The following is a 22,466-nucleotide window of genomic DNA, read 5'->3' on the forward strand; positions in this document are numbered from 1 at the left end:
ACACACACACACACACACACACACATACACAGTAAGCTGCTCTGGTTCCTCTGCTGGTAGGGAGGCGGTACTGCAACCTGTGTTCCTCAGCAGCAGCAGCACCGAGGGTGTCAAGTCAAATTATGACAAACACGTGATTATGTTGTTATTTATGGATTAAGATGAAGGTTTTACTGTGCATCAGATCATCATCAGTTTATCCTCATGTTGGTATCTGATTTAACCATCGTCATGTGTTACATTAAACCAATGAGTGTGTGGTGGAGGCAGACTGCTCACCTGTAATTCCGGCCAGTACTGTTCATAATTATAATTACAATATAAATATAGAGAAAGAAAGACATGTTCAGATTATATACACCTTTTTATTTGAGTAACTATCCCCTGTGATTCATACAGTTGTATCAAACCACGATGTTTCAATAAGAGGCTCGGTCAATTTTTGAAATACGTAGCATAATAATTTTGACAAAATAATTCCACTTATGTACATATGCTGACATTTGTTGCATTAAAGGTCCTATATTATGCAAAATCAACTTTTTAATCATTTAAATTATATATACTTATATTTGGGACACAAAAAAAAAGGGCAAAGTGTGACAAACGATGACTCACTCATGTTTTTGTGGTCCTCCTCAGTCTAAGTACAGGAGATAAAACACACGATGTTGACTTCTGTCCTCACTGGGACGTCACAATGCGCTAAATTCCTGGAATTGTGGAATCGCGGAGCTCCGCTTTGTCCGTAAAACACACGAGAGCGCTGCTGAGGGCAACGGTATCAGAAAACCAGAAGTCCACGAAGTCCACGAAAAGTTCTATTCTTGGCTCCACAGTGCAGCACAGAGTTCTACGCAAACTTCCAGCCTCAGAGGATTTATCTGTCCAGTGGATACATGTTATATATGACGGCAATGTGCCTGCTAGAGCCTGCAAATGATCACTTTTCCAAATGCTAACTGCTGTTAGCTCCCAGTAGCCTCTGTGGCTGATGTCATTTCCTGTCCCTTAAGTTTCGTTTTACTTTTTTTTAAAAGAGATACTACTACACAGAGCGTTCTGAACAGGGCTGTTTTGGCAGTGTGATTGAACTGCTGTGGTGCTTCATCCTTAAGGTATTTAAAGCATGTCACAGAAATGTTCATTAGGACACCAGGGAACGAGTTTAACTTAGAGAAATAGGGTGTAATATGAGACCTTTAAGGTAACCAACAGGTAAGCCACAACTAACTAAGGTCATTGTTATCACAACATTTACAGTCAACTGTTCATGAGCAAAATTTGAAAAGATTTACTCGCGCACAAACTGAAAATGATTTAGTTGTTTAGTTTGGCTCAAAGAAAACTGCGATGCTTTCATGTTCTGAGTCACAATCGTTCTGAATGCTGAGAGATGACAAATGAGTGCACAGCTAAATAATGTTAAAATCTTCTGCATCTGTTCAATCACATGATCTACATGACTACATTTGACTTGAAACCAACTGCTCTTTAGTGCTGCTGCTGCTGCAGCGCCACCTCCCTGTCAGTCTGCAGAATAAAATATCCAATTAAGAAAAAAGATTAAGGGCAACACAAAACATATTTAAAAATAATAATAATCAGGGGCTTCAAGCAGTGGAGCCCTGAGATGTGTTTGTGTCCATTTCCTCAGTCGTTGTCATCTTCTGATTGGAGATTTATATTTGACCAGAATTCCCTGTAGTTGCTTTGTAAATAACTTTTAAGTTTCCTAACTTTTTTGAAAATGATTTGCAATATCAAATTCTTAGATATTTAACTTTTAGTAAGACAGCAATCAACTGTAAATCTGCTGATTTCGCGCGTATTTGAAGTAATCGTTGTTAGCGAGGTGGATTAACTGATTTACATCCAGTAGTATGTGGAGCACTTTATTTATTTATTGGAGTTTTGATAGAGGTCAAAATATTTGACGGAGAACAAAGACGGCAAACTTTGGTTTGGTTTTATTCTGATGACGAAAAAAAGGAACAGAACATTTTGGTGGAGTCGTATAGATGCATGTGTTTAAAAAAAGGATTTGTATTATACAAATGTACATTTGCATTTTCAATAAATGTTTCCTTTGGAAAAATGAAAAAAAAAAACATATTTGGTCTGTTTTAAAATTCAATTATTCTTGAAAAAAAGATAATTTTCTCTGTCAACGTTGAACCGTGATGCTTTCTGATGTAGTCTAAAAATGATAAATCTGTCTTCCAACAGGTATCCTGTGCTAATGTATATCATAATCGTGGCATAATTGTTTTTAATTAATCTCACTCAACTTGAAATGTAAAGATTTTGTGCTTCACATGTTTACTTCCCATTATCGTATGGAAAAACTTAATGAAAACACCTGAAATTCTATAGTATAGAGTCAGAGGCGATTCTAGAGTCTGTAGGGGCCCTAAGCAAAAATTCCCAGGGGGCCCTTCCAACCAGTGTTCATCTCCATTATGTTATAAATAATATGACACCAACGAAAAAAATGTATGAGTTAAAAATATTTATTTTTTTTCGAAATGAATGAAATAACATAGGAAAACCTTGTAATGATAAAGTATGTGAAAATATAAATGTAAAGAACAATAAAATACTGTAAATAGCTTTTAAAAAACTATATAAACTTAGTAAAAAAAATATATTACACTGTAAAGAACCCACATCATAAAACAATATAAATATATAGAACAATAAAATACTGTAAATAACTGAGATAAAAAAACATATATACACTGAGTAAAATAATCCTCTTCATTTTCCAACTTGCAGAACCATAACTTCACACAGGTTAAAGTGAGGTGGGGCCCCTTTAGGGAGGTTTCCTACTGAGATGTCATTGCAAATCGGCCATTGTTTTTTAAGGGGGACGAGGAGGCGGCTGGTCACTGCACATTTCAGTAAAAACAGCCCTCAGGCTCCGAGTGTCGGGGGCCCCCAATCGGATCGGGGCCCCAAGCAGTTGCCTGCCTTGCCTGTTCACAAGCTGCGCCTCTGTATAGATTCACACTTCCATGTGTCATGTTTAGCATGCATTAAACTTGTCCCTGTTTTGTCATCATGTTTGAAACATGGTGAAATTGTTATTATTCTGACTGCACTGGCACTTTTTTTCTTCCAGCCAGAGCAGATGTGAGACTGTTCAGACCTTCACCGTTAATTGCAGAGACTCAGTGTCCAGTATCAGTCAACTAGTAAACCAGATGTGTGAAGATGGTGAACCGAGAGGAAGTAAAAAAAAAAAAAAACTCTGGCCCAGACCGACTGACTGGTCCCCAACACACGGTTGATTACATGCCGGGACACGTTGGCACAGACAAATGGAAAGCGATATGGAGCAGTGAGCCCACAAAATCCACGGACTAGCACTTTATAGCAGACATGTGAGCCGTCATCCTTTATATCGGACTTTGTGCTGAGACAGGACTAAGCTGCCAAGACCTGGGGCCTGTTGTGGTTGAAACTAATTCAGACGAACAAGATGTTGTCCGACTAAAATAATCCTTATTATTTTCATGCAGCTTATTTGGTTTGTAAATCTGGATCAGATGAGCTTGAAATAACACAGATTCTCATAGGCACAAGTGTTTCCACGGTTTTAGATGTAGTCAGACTTTTATGATCTTTAATGTTTTCTTCTACGGCCTGACTATCACAGGTGGTCAAAGGGAGCAGCTCAATGCCCCATGCAGCTGAAATCCAACTGTGAGCAGGTAATCCTAATGAATGTAATGTGCTGTAATGTATAATTATTGACTGACTCATGATTGGATGTAAAGGAAAGCAAGGTTTTTGTTGGAAACCTAAAAAAAATACCCTTAGTGGCATCTAAAATGAAAACTTTCTAAATGAATGACATGATCAGATGTGTGGAGAGAAGAGAATGAGAACACTCCACAGATAATTATTATTAGATCATTTATTTTTTATCATGTGTTTGTTCATTTGAGGTCAGACAGTGTTATTTCCCCCCGGTCTCTGCTGCCAAACTTAATTTTGCACTTAATTTTCTTCTGCAACAGCTGAACCATTGTCACCTGATCCTTGATTAAACCAGCTGTTTATGTGCATGTACTATACCTTACTATTCATATTGAAGCGGTGGACTTAGACTCACAAACCCTGGTAGGTAGATGTAAAGCTGGCATTGACCCACAGCTGCTGGTTTGACTGCTGATGACATCTATCTGACTGGACCAGCACCCAAAAATACTCACTGATGTCACTGCACATGTAGCTAAACTCTGCTGCTTTAATCCTCTGGATGAAGTCATGGTCATGAAGTATCCGGATGGGCCTGTAGGGCAGAGGGACCCTGAACGTCCAAATGAAGTGACTTTCCCAACCTTTTGTTTCAAAGTATCAAGGTTCATGTAATGACAGCCACTAATACCCTATTACCCTACTGAATGAGTTCATTTTCCATGACTATAGTACCTCCTCAACGTGGGCGTAGTCATCACAGCTCGGCTGCATGAAAATGCTGTGACTTTGTTTTACATATGACACACACAAACTGACTAGTGACTTGTAAAATAAGTTGTTTTCAATGTAACTGAATCATTAGAATGAGTAAAAAGACAAGTTCAGTACTTCCTCCATGACCAGAGCACACTCAGTCTTACTGGATGTCACTGGACTGAAATACAGTGGAAGGGTTTGTTTCCTCTGTTAAATGTTGATTTACGTTTTAGATTTAGAAAGATTGAGATTTCCTTGCTAAATGTTGGAGATTAATGCACATTCATGCAAGTCTGTTTAACTGAGCTACAGTTCAGCATTGTTCAGTTTGATTCTTGAGTCAGATGTCTTGCCTCCTCCAGTGACGACATTCTGACCAATCAGGGCCCGGCAGTCTGATGACGTCAAATTTAGTATCAGATCAGCTAGTTTGGATCCTCACCAGAGCAGACACACTCTTAGAAATAAGGGTTCCAAAAGGGTTCTTTTACAAGGGCTGAGGTTCTACCTGGAACCATTTGCTTCTGAAAAACCCTTTCCTGAAGAAAGGGTTTTTCAAGGGTTATTGGTAACACTAATGATTCCAGTAAGAACCATTTTGATCCAGAGAACCCTTTTTTAAAACCTTTCCTGAATAAAGGATTTTAAAAGGGTTCAAGCCAAAAAGAGTTCTCCTATGAGGACAAGCCGAAGAACCTTATATGGTTCTACTTGGCACTTTAATTTCTAAGAGTGTACTAAAAAGTACCAGGTACCAGGCACTATCACAAATGGAAAAGCAAAAAAAATACCAAAACATGCCAAGTCAAGCCGTGCCGGGACTGTGTAGTGGAAAAGCGCCAATACACTTTGATAAAGTCACCATGTAAATGCAAACCTCAGGAAAACAGACTGGAAACATTAGATTGAAATCGCACTTGTGTGCTCCAGAACACATCCTGATTTGGACATAAATGACTTTTTCAGTATTTAATTTACTCTCATGGTGTCCATGTAAGAGTTAACAGTGGTTGTGTTGTAAAGTGTTTTGATACGGGGGAGTGGGGGGGTGGGGGGGTAAAGAGATCAGCTTGCCTTGGTAATCCTGCTACAACAGCTGTGTACCCCCCCCCCCACACACACACAAATACACTCTCTCTCTACTGTATTAATACACTTCCTGGTCTTGTAAGATTCACATCTACATCCTCAGAAAACTTCTTTACCTCCCTTCTCTTTTTACATACAGTACATTTACATCTTCAGTTCAATATTCAGCAATATATCTGCTCAAGAGAACTAATCTCAAATCTTAAATGTAATGAGGATTTGCAGCATTTCAAGCCACTAACACACTCTGAGTTTTCATTGCAGTGAAGTGTCCATGTCGAGCTGTGTCCAGAATCCTGACAGTGACGAGTTAGTTGATGGGTCCGTTTCTCGACCTCACTTCCTTCCTGTGCAGGTCAGAAGCTCATAAAACAGATCAGCACTGTCACCACTTCAATCACTGGCCCTTTTGTCACCGTGTCTTTGAACAGCACAGCACTACAGCAGCAGGAGTGAAAAACCAGACCTGATGTGCAGGGGCAGAGAAGCAGAGCAGCACATTTGTCCCCTCTACAGGAAGTGACCTGATGCCTTTCTTATAGCTGCAGGATGAATCGATTTAACCTTCAACTCTGGGTGAAGTGAGGAACTGCTGAGCTGAAAATAATGTCCTTTAACACTTTTAACAGACTTAAAAAGTAATACACTTGTTGTAACAGTAATACAAACCAAGGTATATAAAAGGTCAATTATAAAACAGCAGAAACAGACAGTAGAGAGTAAACAGTAATAGGACAGTATTCATGGATGCAGAGGTGCATGCATGTCCACAACCCTTAAAACAGGGGTCTCAAACTCAAATGACCTGGGGGCCACTGAGTGTCTAGTTTGGTCAGTAAGGGGCCGGTCAAGAAAAAAAAAAAACGCCAACTTTTTGAGAAAAATACATGGAAATAATAATATTTATGATGATATTTCACATCATTTCACATAACAAATGTGATTGTTTTAATATGGAATATTTATAACATAGTAACAGAACATAGTAATAAAAAAACATACAGAAATAACTAATTTAGAGCTGCAACTAATGATTATTTTCGCAATTGTAAATTAATGAATTTTCTTGATTAATCGGTTAATTGTTTGGTCCATAATGTCAGAAAATGTTAAAAAATGATGTTCTGCAATGTCTTGTTTTTGTCCAAAAACCAAAATGATTCAGTTTTAAATGATTTCTTTGTTATGTGGATCAAAGAAATTGAGAAAATATTCACATTTAAGAAGCTAAAACGATCAGAAATCTTCTTTTAATAATGAAAAAAGCTTCAAACCGATTAATCGATCAAAACAACAACAACGATTATCAAAACAGTTGACAATTACTTTAGCAATCGATTAATAATCAGTTAATCAATTCATCGTTTCAGCTCTAAACTCATTATAAGTTGATATTATTTGGTGGGCGGTGAGGTAGGTGATTGTACACTTATAAAAAAGTAAATGTATTCATTATTATACTTTCTTACTTCAATGTCTGCTAAATGCAAATAATTTAATCTAAAATTTACACACTGAGCCTTTTAATAATAATAATAAAAACATAATTGTATTAATGCTTGTATTCTTTGTATTATTTTAAATTTTTTAAATAAATTTCATTTGTGAAGCGCTTTGTAACTTTTGGTGCTATGTACATGTATAACAATGATTATATTATTGTTATTTGCTGTCAAAACCAGGGGCCTCTATGACGACTCCAGTGACTCTTCTCTCATCTGCAGTGATGCTGTTTAAAGACTGAAGTAATATTCTGCTGATAATCACAGACGTGCTAAATGGTTGTGTGTCTGTATCTGACTCACAGCAGCTCAACAACAATAATATATCTGTGTTTTTCTCACCACTTCTGGTAATTCACATCTCATAGACCTGTTTCATAACAGAGAGAGAGAGAGAGGAGGATTTTCAGAAACAGTGTTTTGTAGAACATTTGGCCGAGGTGATGAGTCACACATGAGTGATCAGAGCCAGAGTTCAGCTGCTGCTGCTGTGTGTTGACCTGCTCTCACACTCTACTGTAGCTACTGGATATTTACAGTCAAGCTACAATGACTGTGCTGCAGCCACAGTGTATTTAAGGTCACACAGCATTTACGTTACACCTACAGCATTTAAAGCAGAGATCTCAAGCTTGCCGCGCTCCATCGATTTCATGCAGCCCTGCAAATGATATTAAGTCATAATGAGTCAAAAGAGTCATTTCTGATGTGTTTTTTTTTGTAACATTAATTTTGCATCATAAACATTGATATTTTTTTTACTGTCAACACAATATTGTTGCGTATCAAAACCAACACTTTTATTTTGAAAAACGAATCCAACTTTATTTCGTAAAAGCACTTTAAAACAGTGGGCCACAATAATAGATAAAAGATATAAAATTTGAATCAACTTTATTTAGAGCACATTTAAAAACAACCAAGGTTGACCAAAGTACACAACAACATAAAATATAAAACATAAAATCAATTAAAAAAGTAGTAAACTAGTGAGATACAGTAACAGAATAATAAAATGGTATAGAAGTGAGGTGAAGGTCAAGGAGAAGAGGTGGGTCTTTAAAAGTGATTTGAAAAGACCAGATCGCCTCATGTTTTTAGTCGGGAATTTGGCAACATCTAAAAGAAGGATGACACGTGAAGACAAAGAAGTTCACACAAGAGATAATAAAATAATGAACATGGTATATTCTATAATATTAAGCTCCTGTTGACCCCCCCCCCCCCAAACTGAACAGTTGCTTTTTTTTCAGTTGACTGGACGAGACGCTCAGGGGGCCCCAGGTCATTTGAGTTTGAGAGCCCTGATTTAATGGACCTGGTTAATGTAACAGGAATAATCTCTATACATGCCTGTTTATGGCTGTAGTGCATTAAACAGGCATGTGATTTGCATTGTCGACATGCTGCTGCTGACTGACATGTCTGACATCATGCATTTGTTAAGCACTGTATGTCACTCAGAGAAGCAAGTGTAACTGTCCCATTATGGGATAACCAGCTTGCTCCCATACAGCTGTTTACATCCCATTACAGCCATTAGTCACGGCCATCACAGTGTGACTAGAGGTCAACCACCTATGTCACGTGATAGGAAGTAGTAAGTCAGAGTGAGGGGTGACAGTCTCAGCCGTACACCTGTCCACCTCCACTGAGACACACAGCAGATGTGTCTGTGTCTGGACATTGTGCTTAACTTTGCACTGTTTGAAAGATACTTTTTCTTGTTGACTCTGTATCTAATGAAGCATCTTTTACCCTATTTTTAAAAATGTATAATCTTTGTGTTTTTCTTTTGTTTCAATCATATTTCCTCTGGTGTTGCACTGTGACAATCAGGATTGTGGAAACAGAGGTCATCAGCTCTAAATTTTATTAATAATAATAATAATAATAATAATAATAATAATAATAATAATAATGTTAATAATAAACTGTTTTTGTATAGCACATTTCATACAAGATTGCAGCTCAAAGAGCTTCACAATAAAAGGCAAAATACAACAATAAAACGCGACACAAGTTGGAAATAAAAAGGCTTAAGTCAAAAAGCAAAAGTTTTAACTTTGAATAAAACAAAAGATGCAAATAAAACAGTAAAATACAACACAGGGAGGAATACAATAGGATACAATAGGAAAAGGCTACAGTCAACACCGTAAAAAGAAAACGTTGAGAAAAATAAAAATTTCAAGGCAACTGACTGCAATTAATTTTTGAGTTTACAGCCAGACAAAAGATCTCAAGTTTTTTTTCAAAAGTTCCAACTTTTTAAACTAACTCTAACTTGTAAGTGAGAGTTGTGCCAACTCAAAATCCCGTTTTCAAACAGTTTGGCTAACTGATCTTGTTCAGATAATTTAAAAAATAAATTAAGAAAATACATTCTGAATTTTGAGTTGGCACAACTCTAACTTACAAGTTTATCTAACAAAGTAATATTAGTTGAGGGAACTTTTTAAAAACTCGAGATCTTTCGTTTTGCTGTAAACTCATACATTGATTGCAGCAAGTTGCCTTGAAATTTTGAGTTTTCTCAACTTTTTCTTTTTACAGTGAAGAGCAACTCTGATTTGACTTTAAAATAAACTAAAAAATGCAAATAAAACACAACACAGGGTGGAATAAAAGTAAAACGTTAGGTTTTAAGTCTTCTTTTAAAAAATATCTAGTGAGCTGGCTTCCCTGATATCTAATGATAGTGTGTTCCAAGCTATGTTTTCTAAGCTATGTATCTCATTTAATCGCTGCTGCTGCTGCTGCTGCAAAGTGTATGAGCAAATGTCAGGAAAATGATGCACTGCATTTATTCTGCAAGTGTAAAAAGTCCTCTAAGACCAGCTCTATACCTGAATTTGAAGAGACTGTGGTGCATAAATCTAAGAAATATTATAGGGCAGTAGTAGATGAAACAGAAAAATACATGATTTGAAAGACCTTTGAGGTCAGTTTTTAACTTGTAGTGAGGCTGCTGGACAGCTACAAGCAAAAGTCATGGACACGAGTCATTAAACAGAGGAGTGGTGCTTGGTGTGTTTGTGTTTGTGGACACCCTCTGAGCCCTGATCCATCTGGAATCCACATCCAGGTCCAGTGACGGCCCTGTCCTGTCCTGTCCTGTCCTGTCCTGTCCTGTCCTGTCCTGTCCTGTCCTGTCCTGTCCTGCGTGTCCCAACGTGTCCGGCTTCTCACAGCTGATCAGTTTCATGGTTTCCTCGTTTGCGCTTTGATGATGATGTCGATGACAGGTGACGGGGACCAGAGGATTTACTGTTTGTTTGCTTTTGCGTAATTGACAAACAACAGCAGCAAGGACAGACTTAAAGGAAACATGGCAGCAAACAGTACATTAAATCTCTGACTCGAGTCAAGCGTTTAGCTATAGTTCAAATACGGTTTTCTGTACTTGCTGAGGTGCCTGTAAGGGTTTATCATCTACATGATTCATTGATTTGTTAAATCTTATCATGAGACACTAATGAGATCACCATATTTTAATCACACCTACCAGACAAAAAACAGCAGACATATTTTTTTTTACCCCCCCTTGGTGACAACTTTAAATGGCTATTAAAAAAAACCTTTCCTCATAAACTGACCTGGCATCAGTCCATGGTGGGCTACAAGAGTCCTTATGAAATGTGAAACCTTTGCTGTAACACAGGAAATAAGATTAAGAGCTTTAGTCACACTGAAACAGAAAAAAAAACAGCTTGATTATATGACAAATGCAGGCAGCAGGAAGTGATATCTAAGGCAGAAACTTGTGTTTAACCCTGTGATTCTAATACCTCCGCTTGCTTCTCAGTGCACAATTGATAATCAGTATCATACTGTATTTAATCAAAAGCTTTTAAAGATAATTCATTGGTGATGTTTGAAGAATATAGATGTCCTTATTTTAGACATCCACACAATAAACCGTTTAACCTCACAAAGGCCTGTCTGAAGTCGGTAAATGGCTGATTCAAGTGTTAGTGTAAGAGGCGGCGGAGGAGTGTGCGGGTTTTTTTTCTCATGAATCACAACTCATGATCGGGTTGTGATCGAGATTTTTGAGAAATGAGGGAGGAGCGGTGACGACGTTCAACAGGGCAGCGTGAATAAATAGACGGGAAAGCATCCGAACATGGAGTAGTGAGTCAGTGAGAATCTGTCTGTCTGATAATTTCACAAAAATACAGAAAATTTCATCACTGTTGATGAGTATTTGTTTATTTATTTATTTATTTTTTTCAAAAACACAGGAATATGTGAGAACGAATCATTCGATGAGATTACGGCCAGGAAGTTAGTCGACTGTGTTTATGGAGAGGTGTCATGTCTATGGATAATGCTAATACTTGCTCTGCTGCTTGTATTTCTATAATTTCATTATTTCAATATCTTTCATTGTAATAGTTTCAATATCTGAAACTTGCTGTAGTAATAAATACTTGATGAAAGAAATATTGAGTGACAGATTTCATGAAATAAAACAGATAAGGGCCACGTGGTGGAGAAGCAGCACGTGTGCGTGGACACTAAATGGACCATTGGTGTGAGTGGGAGAGTGAATGGTTGTTTATCTCTGTGTGTTTGCCATGCTCCTAACATGAAAAAAGATCACTAATATATATATATATACATATATTAGTGATCTTTTTTCATATATATACGTATATATATATACACAGTACCGTTCAGAAGTCTTTAGCAATGCTATAGAAACAATAGAACATAATTATTTCTATTTCACTTTACTGGAGCACATCCGGAAAATATGTATGCAGTTTTTTTATTTTATTTTTTTATTTTTTTAAGAAACAAAGAAAACCCAACATCTTCTACAGGTGTCAAGTATTTAGCGTGATCTACCCTGACACTTGAACAATAACACAGCTCTGTTAATACTGGAGTGGAACCTTAATTAATGTTACTGGTAAATCCTGTGTTTGTCCTACTATTTAATTTAAAGAAACAGCTGCTGTAAAAAACGTCCTCTATTACACCAGGTTTATTCAAGACATGCTTGAGCATTACATACATGTTGCATGAGTTAAACTCACTGACAGCTCGCTAATATATAAGAGCAGCTTTAAGTCGAATCACTTCATTCCAAATTCCAATGATGCCTGAAACTTTTGCACAGTACTCTATATATTTCCCGCATTCAGACATGAATGGAAAAACTATGAAGACAACATCATAAAACGCTATTAGGGCACCATTAACTAGCTGTTAAAACAACTTTAAATGATTGAAGCTGTGCTCTTTATGTAACATAGCACAATTAATCATGACTAAGAGTGATATCTTCTCTTCATATCAGTTTCATGTTCCATTGGTTCTTTTCAATGCGCCCCAATAGTTGTAGTGTGAGAGCTGAGGGTTAGAGGTGGTGGTGCATGTGCCAAAATAAGAAGGGCACTTGTCTTAGATTTCATGAGCTGCTAAATTTAACACAGTGCCGTCCCATTAAGCTGCGAAGAGTCGGCGATGTGAGCCGTTCTGCCCCGCTTTATGCCCACCAAGCTGTGAAAAATCTCACATTTCAACAAGTCAACAAATAAACACAAAAATCGTGGCAAACAAAGACCGCCAAAGTAAAAGCGCTGTTGATAAACACCAACATTTCCACTGGTGTTATACAACAAAACAGCACAACTGATTAGTGTCTTCCTATTTAACAGTGAAACAATAGTGTTCATGGAATAAAAAAAAATATTATTTTCTATTTAAGGTAAAGTTAAAATTCTGTGATAAATTAGATCATGAGTTTGAGCACTAAACTCACTTTAGTCATTTCATTTAAACATGTCATTAATGATTAGTGACATTTTCTTTCCTGTAAAGCAATCTGGAAAAGTTAATTAAACAAACACTGTAGTACATGTGAAAGTAACTGAGGCTACAATCACGACAGAAATATAACAGAGATAAAATAAACAGGCAAGCCCTTCAAAAACAAATGAGAATCACTTAATGTGCGAGCTGGGATCGTTTCACCTGTTTGGACAGATTGTCTTAAACTGTTGTCCAGTGATGACCCTAAAACCCTAAAGTCCACACACTTCAGACCAGGGAACCTGATGACTTTGTGACATGGTGACCTCCTCAGCAGGACGGCAGACTGAAGCACTCAGCAGTCACAGGGATTTCAACTTTTCACAGAACTGAAACTGTATTAAAAAAAAAAAAAAAAAAAAAGTACATTAATGTTCACATACTGTACAAAGAGCAACGACAAAGACACTTGGCGCAAATTAAACAGAAACAGAAACAGCAATAAAAATGAATGAATAAATATAAATATTCAATAAATAAACCTTGTTTATAAGTTCTTCTGTTTTACTGCAATTACTATATGTTATCATTGCATACATTTAACCGCAAACAAAATGCTATCAAGTGGTCATTAATAACATTTAACATTGGCTTTGGATCATCAACAGCTCAAACGAAGAAAACTGTATTAAGTTGGAGTGAACTGCAATTCAAATGTTGTCTATGATTAAGCTGATTTGGTCAATTAAATGTATTAAATTTAATTTAATACATTTAATCATAAATCCTTATGATCCAGCTATTTGTGTTAGAATCTGAAAATCTAGTTTAAATGATGTGTTGAACTTTTTACTTTTTACTTTTTGTTGCTTAGTTTCACCTCAGTCATCTCATCACTCCCTGCGCGCGCACACACACACACACACACACACACACACACACACACACACACACACACACACACACACACACACACACACACACACACACACACACACACACACACACACACACACCTCCCAGCCCGTTGGCCACTTACGCTGCAGCCCCGCCTACACACTGACTCCTTTATAAGGACAAACCAAAGCCAAGGGAGATGAAGTAACACAGACTGTCCCTTTAAATGTACTGTCACTTCTCTGCAGACTGTTTCAGTTTTTTTAAAACAGGTCAGCTGACTGTTACTGTAATAGAGAGCGCCGTCTCTTCCCTGTGCTCTTGATAAGTTTACACTTTCCAGGTAGACGAATACTTATCTGGCAGAGATTTTCTGATTTTCAGTTCTCCGGGGGATTTTCGGAGGAACTTTTTTTTTGCGCGTCTCTCTCTGTCACAGAATCCTCTTCAGTGGACAATGGATCTGTCTGACCTTCCATTCCCTCTCTCCTCATCTGATGACCTTTATGAAGACCCCGGCTTCAACACCAATGATCTGAACTTTTTTGACGACCTGGATGCTCGCCTGTTGCACGCCGGCCTCCTGAAGCCAGACGACCCTCTTCATCACCATCAGCACCATCACCACGTGCCCGAGGATGAGCATGTGAGGGCCCCTGAGGGCCTCCACCAGACGGGACACTGCCTGCTGTGGGCCTGCAAGGCCTGCAAAAGAAAGACAACAAATGAAGACAGAAGAAAAGCAGCAACGATGAGAGAACGGCGCCGGCTTGGCAAAGTGAACGACGCCTTCGAGACCCTGAAACGCTGCACAGCCACCAGCCCAAACCAGCGGCTGCCTAAAGTGGAAATCCTGCGCAATGCAATCAGCTACATCGAGTCTCTGCAGGCACTGCTGAGAACTGGCCGGGACGACAGCTTCTACCCACCACTGGAACCCTACAGCGGTGACTCAGCTGCTTCCAGCCCCGGCTCCAACTGCTCCGATGGCATGGTGAGTCCAGGAACAGCTGAGGAGTTTATGTGGGAACATGTTTGGGGTATTTATTTCTGGCCACAGTGTGTAGTTTTCATGAATGGAATCTTTAAGATGGACATTTAAAATGGTAGAAGCTTAAGATGACCCTTAGCTACATTGTAGAATTTGTTACCAGAGGTGTGGACTCAAGTCACATGACATGACAAAAAAGTAATACTTGAGTATGTCGTCCAAAATTTGACAAAAAAAAGTAAAAAAAAATGTTTTATTAAGATTTTACCAAAAAGTTATACTATAGTATGTGGTCCAAAATTTGACAAAAATTCATAGTATAGTATGTCGTTCAAAATTTGACAAAAAACAATTTTGGTCCAAATTTTGATAAAAACATCATAGTATAGTATGTCATTTGACAAAACAACGTGTCATACTATACTATGTCATCTACCAAAATGTCATACGACACTATTTCATCCAAAATCTGACCATTTCTTTGAAAAAAATTTGGTCCATAATTTGACCAAAACGTCATGCTAAACTATGTCGTCCAAAATCGGAATTTTTTTTTTAAAATTTGTTTTAGTCAAAAATGTGACCAATACGTCATAATATACTGTCTTCAACCAAAATTTTATAATACACTATTTCGTCCAAAATCTGACCATTAAAAAAAAAGATTTTGCTCCAGAATTGGACATAAGTGTCATCCTATATGTCCTCCAAAATCAGACAATTTTTTTGAAATAATTGTTTTAGTCCAAAATGTGACCAAAACGTCATACTATAACTATGTCGTTGACCAAAACGTCATACTACACTATTTCGTCTGAAATCCGACCATTTTTAAAAAAAATAAAAAATTTGTGCAGAATTTGACAAAAGTGTCATACTATGCTATGTCATCCAAAATCAGATAATTATTTTGAAAATTAGTTTTTAGTCCAAAATGTGACCAAAACGTCATACTTTAATATGTAAACAATATGAAACTACACTAATTCGTCTAAAATCTGACCACTTTTTTGAAAAAAAATGTTTTGTCCAGAATTCGACAAAAAAGTCATACTTTACTATGTCGTCCAAAATTTGACCAAAAGTCATACTATACTATGTTGTCGACCAAAATGTCATACTACACTATTAATTCCAAAATCTGAAACCTTTTTTGGAAAAAAAAAAATTTGGTTCAGAATTTGACAAAAACGTCATACTACTGTATATACTATGTCATCCAAAATCGGATAATTTTTTTGAAAATTTGTTTTTAGTCCAAACTGTGACCAAGACGTCATACTATACTATGCCATCAACCAAAATGTCATACTACACTATTTCGTCCAAAATCTGACCATTTTTTTGAAAAAACAATTTTGGTCCAGAATTTGACCAAAACGTCATACTATACTATGTCGTCCAAAATCTGATAATTTTTTTGAAAATTTGTTTTTAGTCCAAACTGTGACCAAAACGTCAAACTATACTATGCCATCAACCAAAATGTCATACTACACTATTTCGTCCAAAATCGGACAATTTTTTTGAAAAAAAAATTTTGGTCCAGAATTTGAGAAAAACGTCATACTATACTATGTCGTCCAAAATCGGATATTTCTTTTGAAAATTAGTTTTTAGTCCAAACTGTGACCAAAACGTCATACTATACTATATGCCATCAACCAAAATGTCATACTACACTATTTCGTCCAAAATCTGACAATTTTTTTGAAAAAAATTTTTTGGTCCAGAATATGACAAAAACGTCATACTATACTATGTCGTCCAAAATCGGATAATTTTTTTGAAAATTTGTTTTTAGTCCAAACTGTGACCAAAACGTCATACTATACTATGCCATCAACCAAAATGTCATACTACACTATTTCGTCCAAAATCTGACCATTTTTAAAAAAAAACAATTTTGGTCCAGAATTTGACCAAAACGTCATACTATACTATGTCGTCCAAAATCGGATAATTTTTTGGAAAATTTGTTTTTAGTCCAAACTGTGACCAAAATGTCATACTATACTATGCCATCAACCAAAATGTCATACTACACTGTTTCGTCCAAAATCTGACCATTTTTTTGAAAAAACAATTTTGGTCCAGAATTTGACAAAAACGTCATACTATATACTATGTCGTCCAAAATCTGATAATTTTTTTGAAAATTTGTTTTTAGTCCAAACTGTGACCAAAACGTCAAACTATACTATGCCATCAACCAAAATGTCATGCTACACTATTTCGTCCAAAATCGGACAATTTTTTCGAAAAAAAAATTTTGGTCCAGAATTTGAGAAAAACGTCATACTATACTATGTCGTCCAAAATCTGATATTTTTTTTGAAAATTAGTTTTTAGTCCAAACTGTGACCAAAACGTCATACTATACTATGCCATCAACCAAAATGTCATACTACACTGTTTCGTCCAAAATCGGACAATTTTTTTGAAAGAAATGTTTTTGTCCAGAATTCGACAAAAACGTCATACTATACTATGTCCTCCAAAATCTGAAATTTTTTTTGAACAATATGTTTTAGTCCAAAATGTGACCAAAACGTCATACTATACTATGTCGTTGACCAAAACGTCATACTACACTATTTCGTCTGAAATCTGACCATTTTCTTAAAAAAATAAAATTTTGTCCACAATTTGACAAAAATGTCATACTATGCTATGTCGTCCAAAATGTGACAAAAACGTCATACTATACTATGTCGTCCAAAATCGGATAATTTTTTAGAAAATGTGTTTTTAGTCCAAACTGTGACCAAAACGTCATACTATACTATGCCATCAACCAAAATGTCATACTACACTATTTCGTCCAAAATCGGACAATTTTATTGAAAAAACAATTTTGGTCCAGAATTTGACAAAAACGTCATACTATACTATGTCGTCCAAAATCGGATAATTTTTTTGAAAATTAGTTTTTAGTCCAAACTGTGACCAAAATGTCATACTATACTATGCCATCAACCAAAATGTCATACTACACTGTTTCGTCCAAAATCGGACAATCTTTTTGAAAAAAATGTTTTTGTCCAGAATTCGACAAAAACGTCATACTATACTATGTCCTCCAAAATCGGACAATTTTTTTGAACAATATGTTTTAGTCCAAAATGTGACCAAAACGTCATACTATACTATGTCGTTGACCAAAATGTCATACTACACTATTTCGTCTGAAATCTGACCATTTTCTTAAAAAAATAAAATTTTGTCCACAATTTGACAAAAATGTCATACTATGCTATGTCGTCCAAAATGTGACAAAAACGTCATACTATACTATGTCGTCCAAAATCGGATAATTTTTTAGAAAATTTGTTTTTAGTCCAAACTGTGACCAAAACGTCATACTATACTATGCCATCAACCAAAATTTCATACTACACTATTTCGTCCAAAATCGGACAATTTTTTTGAAAAAAAAATTTTGGTCCAGAATTTTCGGAAAAACGTCATACTATACTATGTCGTCGTGAAAAAAATTCAAAGTATAGTATGTCTTCCAAAATTTGACCAAAAAGTTTCCGTGTGGACAGCCCCTTATTCATTGATTACATATTTTTTGCAATTTTTTCACCTGATATTTTGGAAATTACTATTAATTAATTAATAAACAATTATTTTTTCCATGAAATTCTTTCACAGTAGCTCACTTTATCTTTGTAAATAACATGCTAAAATGTAGTATTTGCATGTCTTACATTAAAAGCTCACCTGAAATAATTTTTACAGCCTGGAAGTCACATCACACTCAGCAGGACAATCACATACTCTTAATATACTGTTTGAAAAGTCTGCTTCATTAAACTGCATCAGTGTGTTCTAATCAATACATTACATTTGGTTTATTAACTGGTTGATCTGTGGTTTCAGATGGATTTCACGTCCGCATGTTCGGCCAAAAGAGAAAGTGGCGACAGTTCCTACTGCGGCCAAACACCAGACGGTCAGTTTCATGATGACTTTCTCAGCCCTGCCTCAGCTCAGTATTAGCAACTGTTGTTGTTTTGTTGAAAAGCAAAAACCAATGTTTCCTGTTTATATTTCTCTTGCAGGTCCCAGAAACACCAAACGCAGCCTCATTTCTAGTTTGGCGTGTTTGTCCAGTATTGTCGAGCGGATCAGCACAGACCGGGCTGTGGTTCCTCCAGGAGACAGCGTGGTTCCCCAAGGCCCTGGATCACCTCCTCACAGCCCTGCTGTCTCCAGGCCTTCTGCTGAACCCAACAGTATGTACGAGCCACTCTGAACCACAGGAGCCCACGACTCTGCTTCTGCTGAAAGACATATTCTCTCCATATATATATCTAAAAAAAAACTATTCCTTCAACATTTTTGAACTTCCTGATTTTATTTTGGGAGAGTTTACTCTCATACACTTCAGGACGGAGTCTTCAGACTGGTGCTTGGTGGTGTTTTCACCTGAAGGCGGCTGCAGAAGAACAATATTCTGTATCAACATACTGTGTGTAACCAGACTGTAGTGATTTCTGCTGCAGTGAACTAATGATAAAGGACCATATTGTGATGTTGTTCATCGGTAAAATAAGAGTTGCTTGTCCAAAGTACACACACACACACATGGATGGATTGTTGTGCCATATGTTCATATTATTTATCACTGAATAACACTTTAATAAAGACATATTTATATTGTGAGTCTAATATTTCCCAGGCTTTTATCTTTAACATAGTTAATATAGTCTCTATTATAGGTGAATGTAGAGTTAAATGCTTTGTTTTTTGAATTATTGGAGTTTTTTTCTCTCTACAATGAGCCCATTGACAAAAATGAGCAGTGGGGGGATAAAGACAATATGGGAGTAACAGTGACAGAAGATGTCAGCACATTTTTGTAAATTTATTTAGTAATTTTTCTATATTATTGTCTGAACTGTTTCAACACGATTAGCATTTTAAAAATGGATATTTACAGTGGTACAGTATCTCACCTTCACACATTCAAGGTGTCAGTGAGCTACAGTATGTGTGAATATAGCCCAATCACGCAATGCTATTTATAGTGTCATTTAGATTACATGATGATCAATTATTGGTCCATCTAACTAAGCTGGATTGTGTTTCACAGGATAAAGATTGCACTGTTGTTTTCGTTAAACAAATTTAGTTAAAAAAAAAATAGAGCTGTGTGAAGAGATCTTTGCTTCACTGTCACGTTTGTTTTATCGCTGACACAAACACAGGAACTATGTGTTATACCTGTTATTCCCTTTGTTTTACTAGAACGTAAAATCTATGAAAAAACAGAAATGTCACATAATAGAAAGGCATTGAAATGTCACAGTAGACTAAGGTGTATACTAGTATAGATGCATAGCTGTATTGTACGGCATTAAAACACAGTCATGCAAATGTGTGGCGTTAAAAACATCATAGTATGATGGGACATAATAATGTGATAGTGTAGTGTATGAAAAATGCTATAGAGTAAAGTAAATGACATTAAAATGTAATTATATAGGCTATAAAAAACGTCATAGCATGACACAATAATGCTATATCCAGTATTGTACACACATGTCATAAGAAGGGCAAACAAACACCTCTAAATTAAGAAAAATAAAATGTCATTATAGTATACTTTATGCCAAATAAACTGAAAATTAAGTTAGGCATACAAAAGTGTGGTAATAAATATTATACAGTGCACTATAGACTTGATTGAGAGGATGAAACACATCATTTTATAGTAAACGCAAAAGCTGCTATTATTGGATTGTTTCCCTTCTCATAAAAATGTGTTAGGAATAATTTTTAGAAAAATTTGTCAGTGGCTTAATTTACAATATCTATTAATAATAATAAAATAAACACGATTGATGAATACAAACTTGGTCAATGAAGGTTGGAGGATGAATCATTTTATTTTAGGAACCAATAAAACCTTTTAGGGTTTTTTTTTTGACACAAACACTTGACAACATTTTGTCACATTGAAATTCTTTTAGTTGGAGATAAATTAGAAACAGTTTTTGACTTCAGCAGACACCGTCGTTAAGATGTCCGCTCCAGCCCGTGGAGCTGTGGCAGTGTTTGAAGCGCTGCTTTAGCAGAGGGAACACGTCACCTATTGACACGCCGCTCACTTCCTGCGACGTGAGGCAGCTCCCTTCTTGCTGCTGCAAGGTGCAAAAAAAAAAGAAAAAACACACACACACAAAAAACAGAGTTATATCTGAGTGGTGACATTCTAAACATCCTAGAATATTCACACATTGTGGGACAAACTGCATCAATAAATACATTAGAATTCTGTGATCAAGGGGTTTACACTTTTGGATGAATTAAGACAAAAAAAGATGGTTTCAGATGCAGTTGGTTTCTGTACTTACTGTTTCTGCAGCTCGTCAATTCGGTTCCTGAGAGAAACGACCTGAAAGAGAAGTACATGTGCATATTTACGGTAAAGTGCAACATTTTTCACCTAAAAAACATCAGTGAGTATTTAAATACTGGCAATTCCAAACCTGACATCTCTGCCTGAAACTGTTGTGTTGACATTTTTGCGTAATACACACAAAACAGACACAAATCTAGGTAATTTTAAGTGCTTAACAGTAACATTATATTAAAGGCGCCATATGTAAGAATGTGGCCAAAAACGGTTACTACACTCAAATTCAAAGTAGCTCAGACGTAACTGGCAACCCGTGGTTGCTCTGCAGCTGAGACTCTACTGAATGCAATGATTGGTAGACGGCGGTAGGTGGCGCCACATGCCAAAACATGATTTCAAAACATGAACATGATTTGCGGTCCGCAAAAGTTTTTTTTAATGCAAATATTTTTGCTGTACTGTTGTTGTTGGTGAGTTCAGTTTGTTATATGAACATTATTCCTGAGTCTCTGTGACATATTAGGAGGATTTTATGGCCAGTTTGCTTTAGATTTATTACATAATGCACCTTTAATATAACACAGTAGTGTCGGGAAAGATAAGGGAAGATAAGATGAGCAGACAGAATTTTCTCGTCTGTGACTGACCTCATATCTCTGTCTCTTGAGCTTCTCACAGTGGTCATATTTAATCGCCTCCAGGTCATGCAGCCACTCCCACAGCTCCTTCGCCTTTTCCCTGACAAACGCAAAGCAGGAACCAGAGACGTGATGAACAAACTTATGAAGGAACATACTATACCATCGAAAAAGCTGCTACGGTTTAAAAAAAGAGATCACAGAGGAGTCAGCAGAGGTGAAAATGTCACTGAAAAACCTTGAACATTCTTGTCGTTGTCTATGACTGTGGATTACCTCAGTTTGTCCTCAGGGAAATCATCATCAACGCTCAGAGGTTTGCATCTTTCTGCCAGAACCTTCTTCTTCTTTTCTCTTTCAGTCTGTTTCTTGCCCCTCTTCTGATCAATCTAGAAAAAAAAAATAGGTTGACACTTTAAGGTCAAGTTATATAAAAAAATAATACATAAATAAAATAAGGAATAACAAATAGAAAGGAGTAAAAAGCCAACCCTCTGCAGGTGGCTGCTATAGCCTGATCCCATGTTGCTTAGTGCGATCTTCTTCTTGGCGTCATCCTCAGCCCTCCTGTGGGTGTCAGCGTCCTCTTTCCTCTGTCGCTCAGCCTGTAAATTTGAAATGATCAAAACAATATCAGTATAAAAGATCAATATTTGAGAGTATATCAGCAGAAAATCTAGAATAAAAAAAAACACAGAAGTCTCGAAAAAAAACAAAATCAGGTATTTTCAGTGCTGTAAGCT

At 36.6% G+C, this 22,466-nt stretch overlaps 2 protein-coding genes across 4 annotated transcripts in view; one reads left to right on the top strand and one right to left on the bottom strand.

The window, feature by feature from the left end:
* Positions 1–13,948: 13,948 nt before the first annotated feature.
* On the top strand, positions 13,949–19,372 carry LOC310936605 (myoblast determination protein 1 homolog 1-like). Its single transcript, XM_083900683.1, has 3 exons — positions 13,949–14,715; positions 18,601–18,673; positions 18,783–19,372. Exons 1-3 carry the CDS (start codon positions 14,179–14,181, stop codon positions 18,974–18,976), a joined length of 804 nt encoding a protein of 267 aa, XP_083756809.1. The 5' UTR covers positions 13,949–14,178; the 3' UTR covers positions 18,977–19,372.
* A 1,217-nt stretch (positions 19,373–20,589) lies between these two features.
* The window catches only part of LOC310936757 (troponin T, fast skeletal muscle isoforms-like), a 43,091-nt gene continuing 41,214 nt past the window's right edge, over positions 20,590–22,466 (bottom strand). For all 3 annotated transcript variants that reach the window (XM_083900892.1, XM_083900891.1, XM_083900893.1), the window contains 5 exons: positions 22,215–22,328; positions 22,000–22,112; positions 21,733–21,823; positions 21,081–21,121; positions 20,590–20,867 (listed from right to left, as the gene is read on the bottom strand). In XM_083900892.1, the coding sequence (XP_083757018.1) occupies positions 20,831–20,867; positions 21,081–21,121; positions 21,733–21,823; positions 22,000–22,112; positions 22,215–22,328 (396 nt within the window). In that variant the 3' untranslated portion in view covers positions 20,590–20,830. The remainder of the gene's footprint in view (positions 20,868–21,080; positions 21,122–21,732; positions 21,824–21,999; positions 22,113–22,214; positions 22,329–22,466) is intronic.

The sequence above is a fragment of the Microchirus variegatus genome, assembly GCF_963457635.1.
Source record: "Microchirus variegatus genome assembly, chromosome: 14".
In the NCBI taxonomy this organism is placed as follows: Eukaryota; Metazoa; Chordata; class Actinopteri; order Pleuronectiformes; family Soleidae; genus Microchirus; species Microchirus variegatus.

Bases quoted from the DNA above. Each gene is read 5' to 3' on its own strand.
- LOC310936605 (XM_083900683.1), top strand. From the start codon at position 14,179: ATGGATCTGTCTGACCTTCCATTCCCTCTCTCCTCATCTGATGACCTT. The intron at 14,716-18,600 runs GTGAGTCCAGGA...CTGTGGTTTCAG, and splicing joins CCAACTGCTCCGATGGCATG to ATGGATTTCACGTCCGCATG. The intron at 18,674-18,782 runs GTCAGTTTCATG...TTTCTCTTGCAG, and splicing joins CTGCGGCCAAACACCAGACG to GTCCCAGAAACACCAAACGC.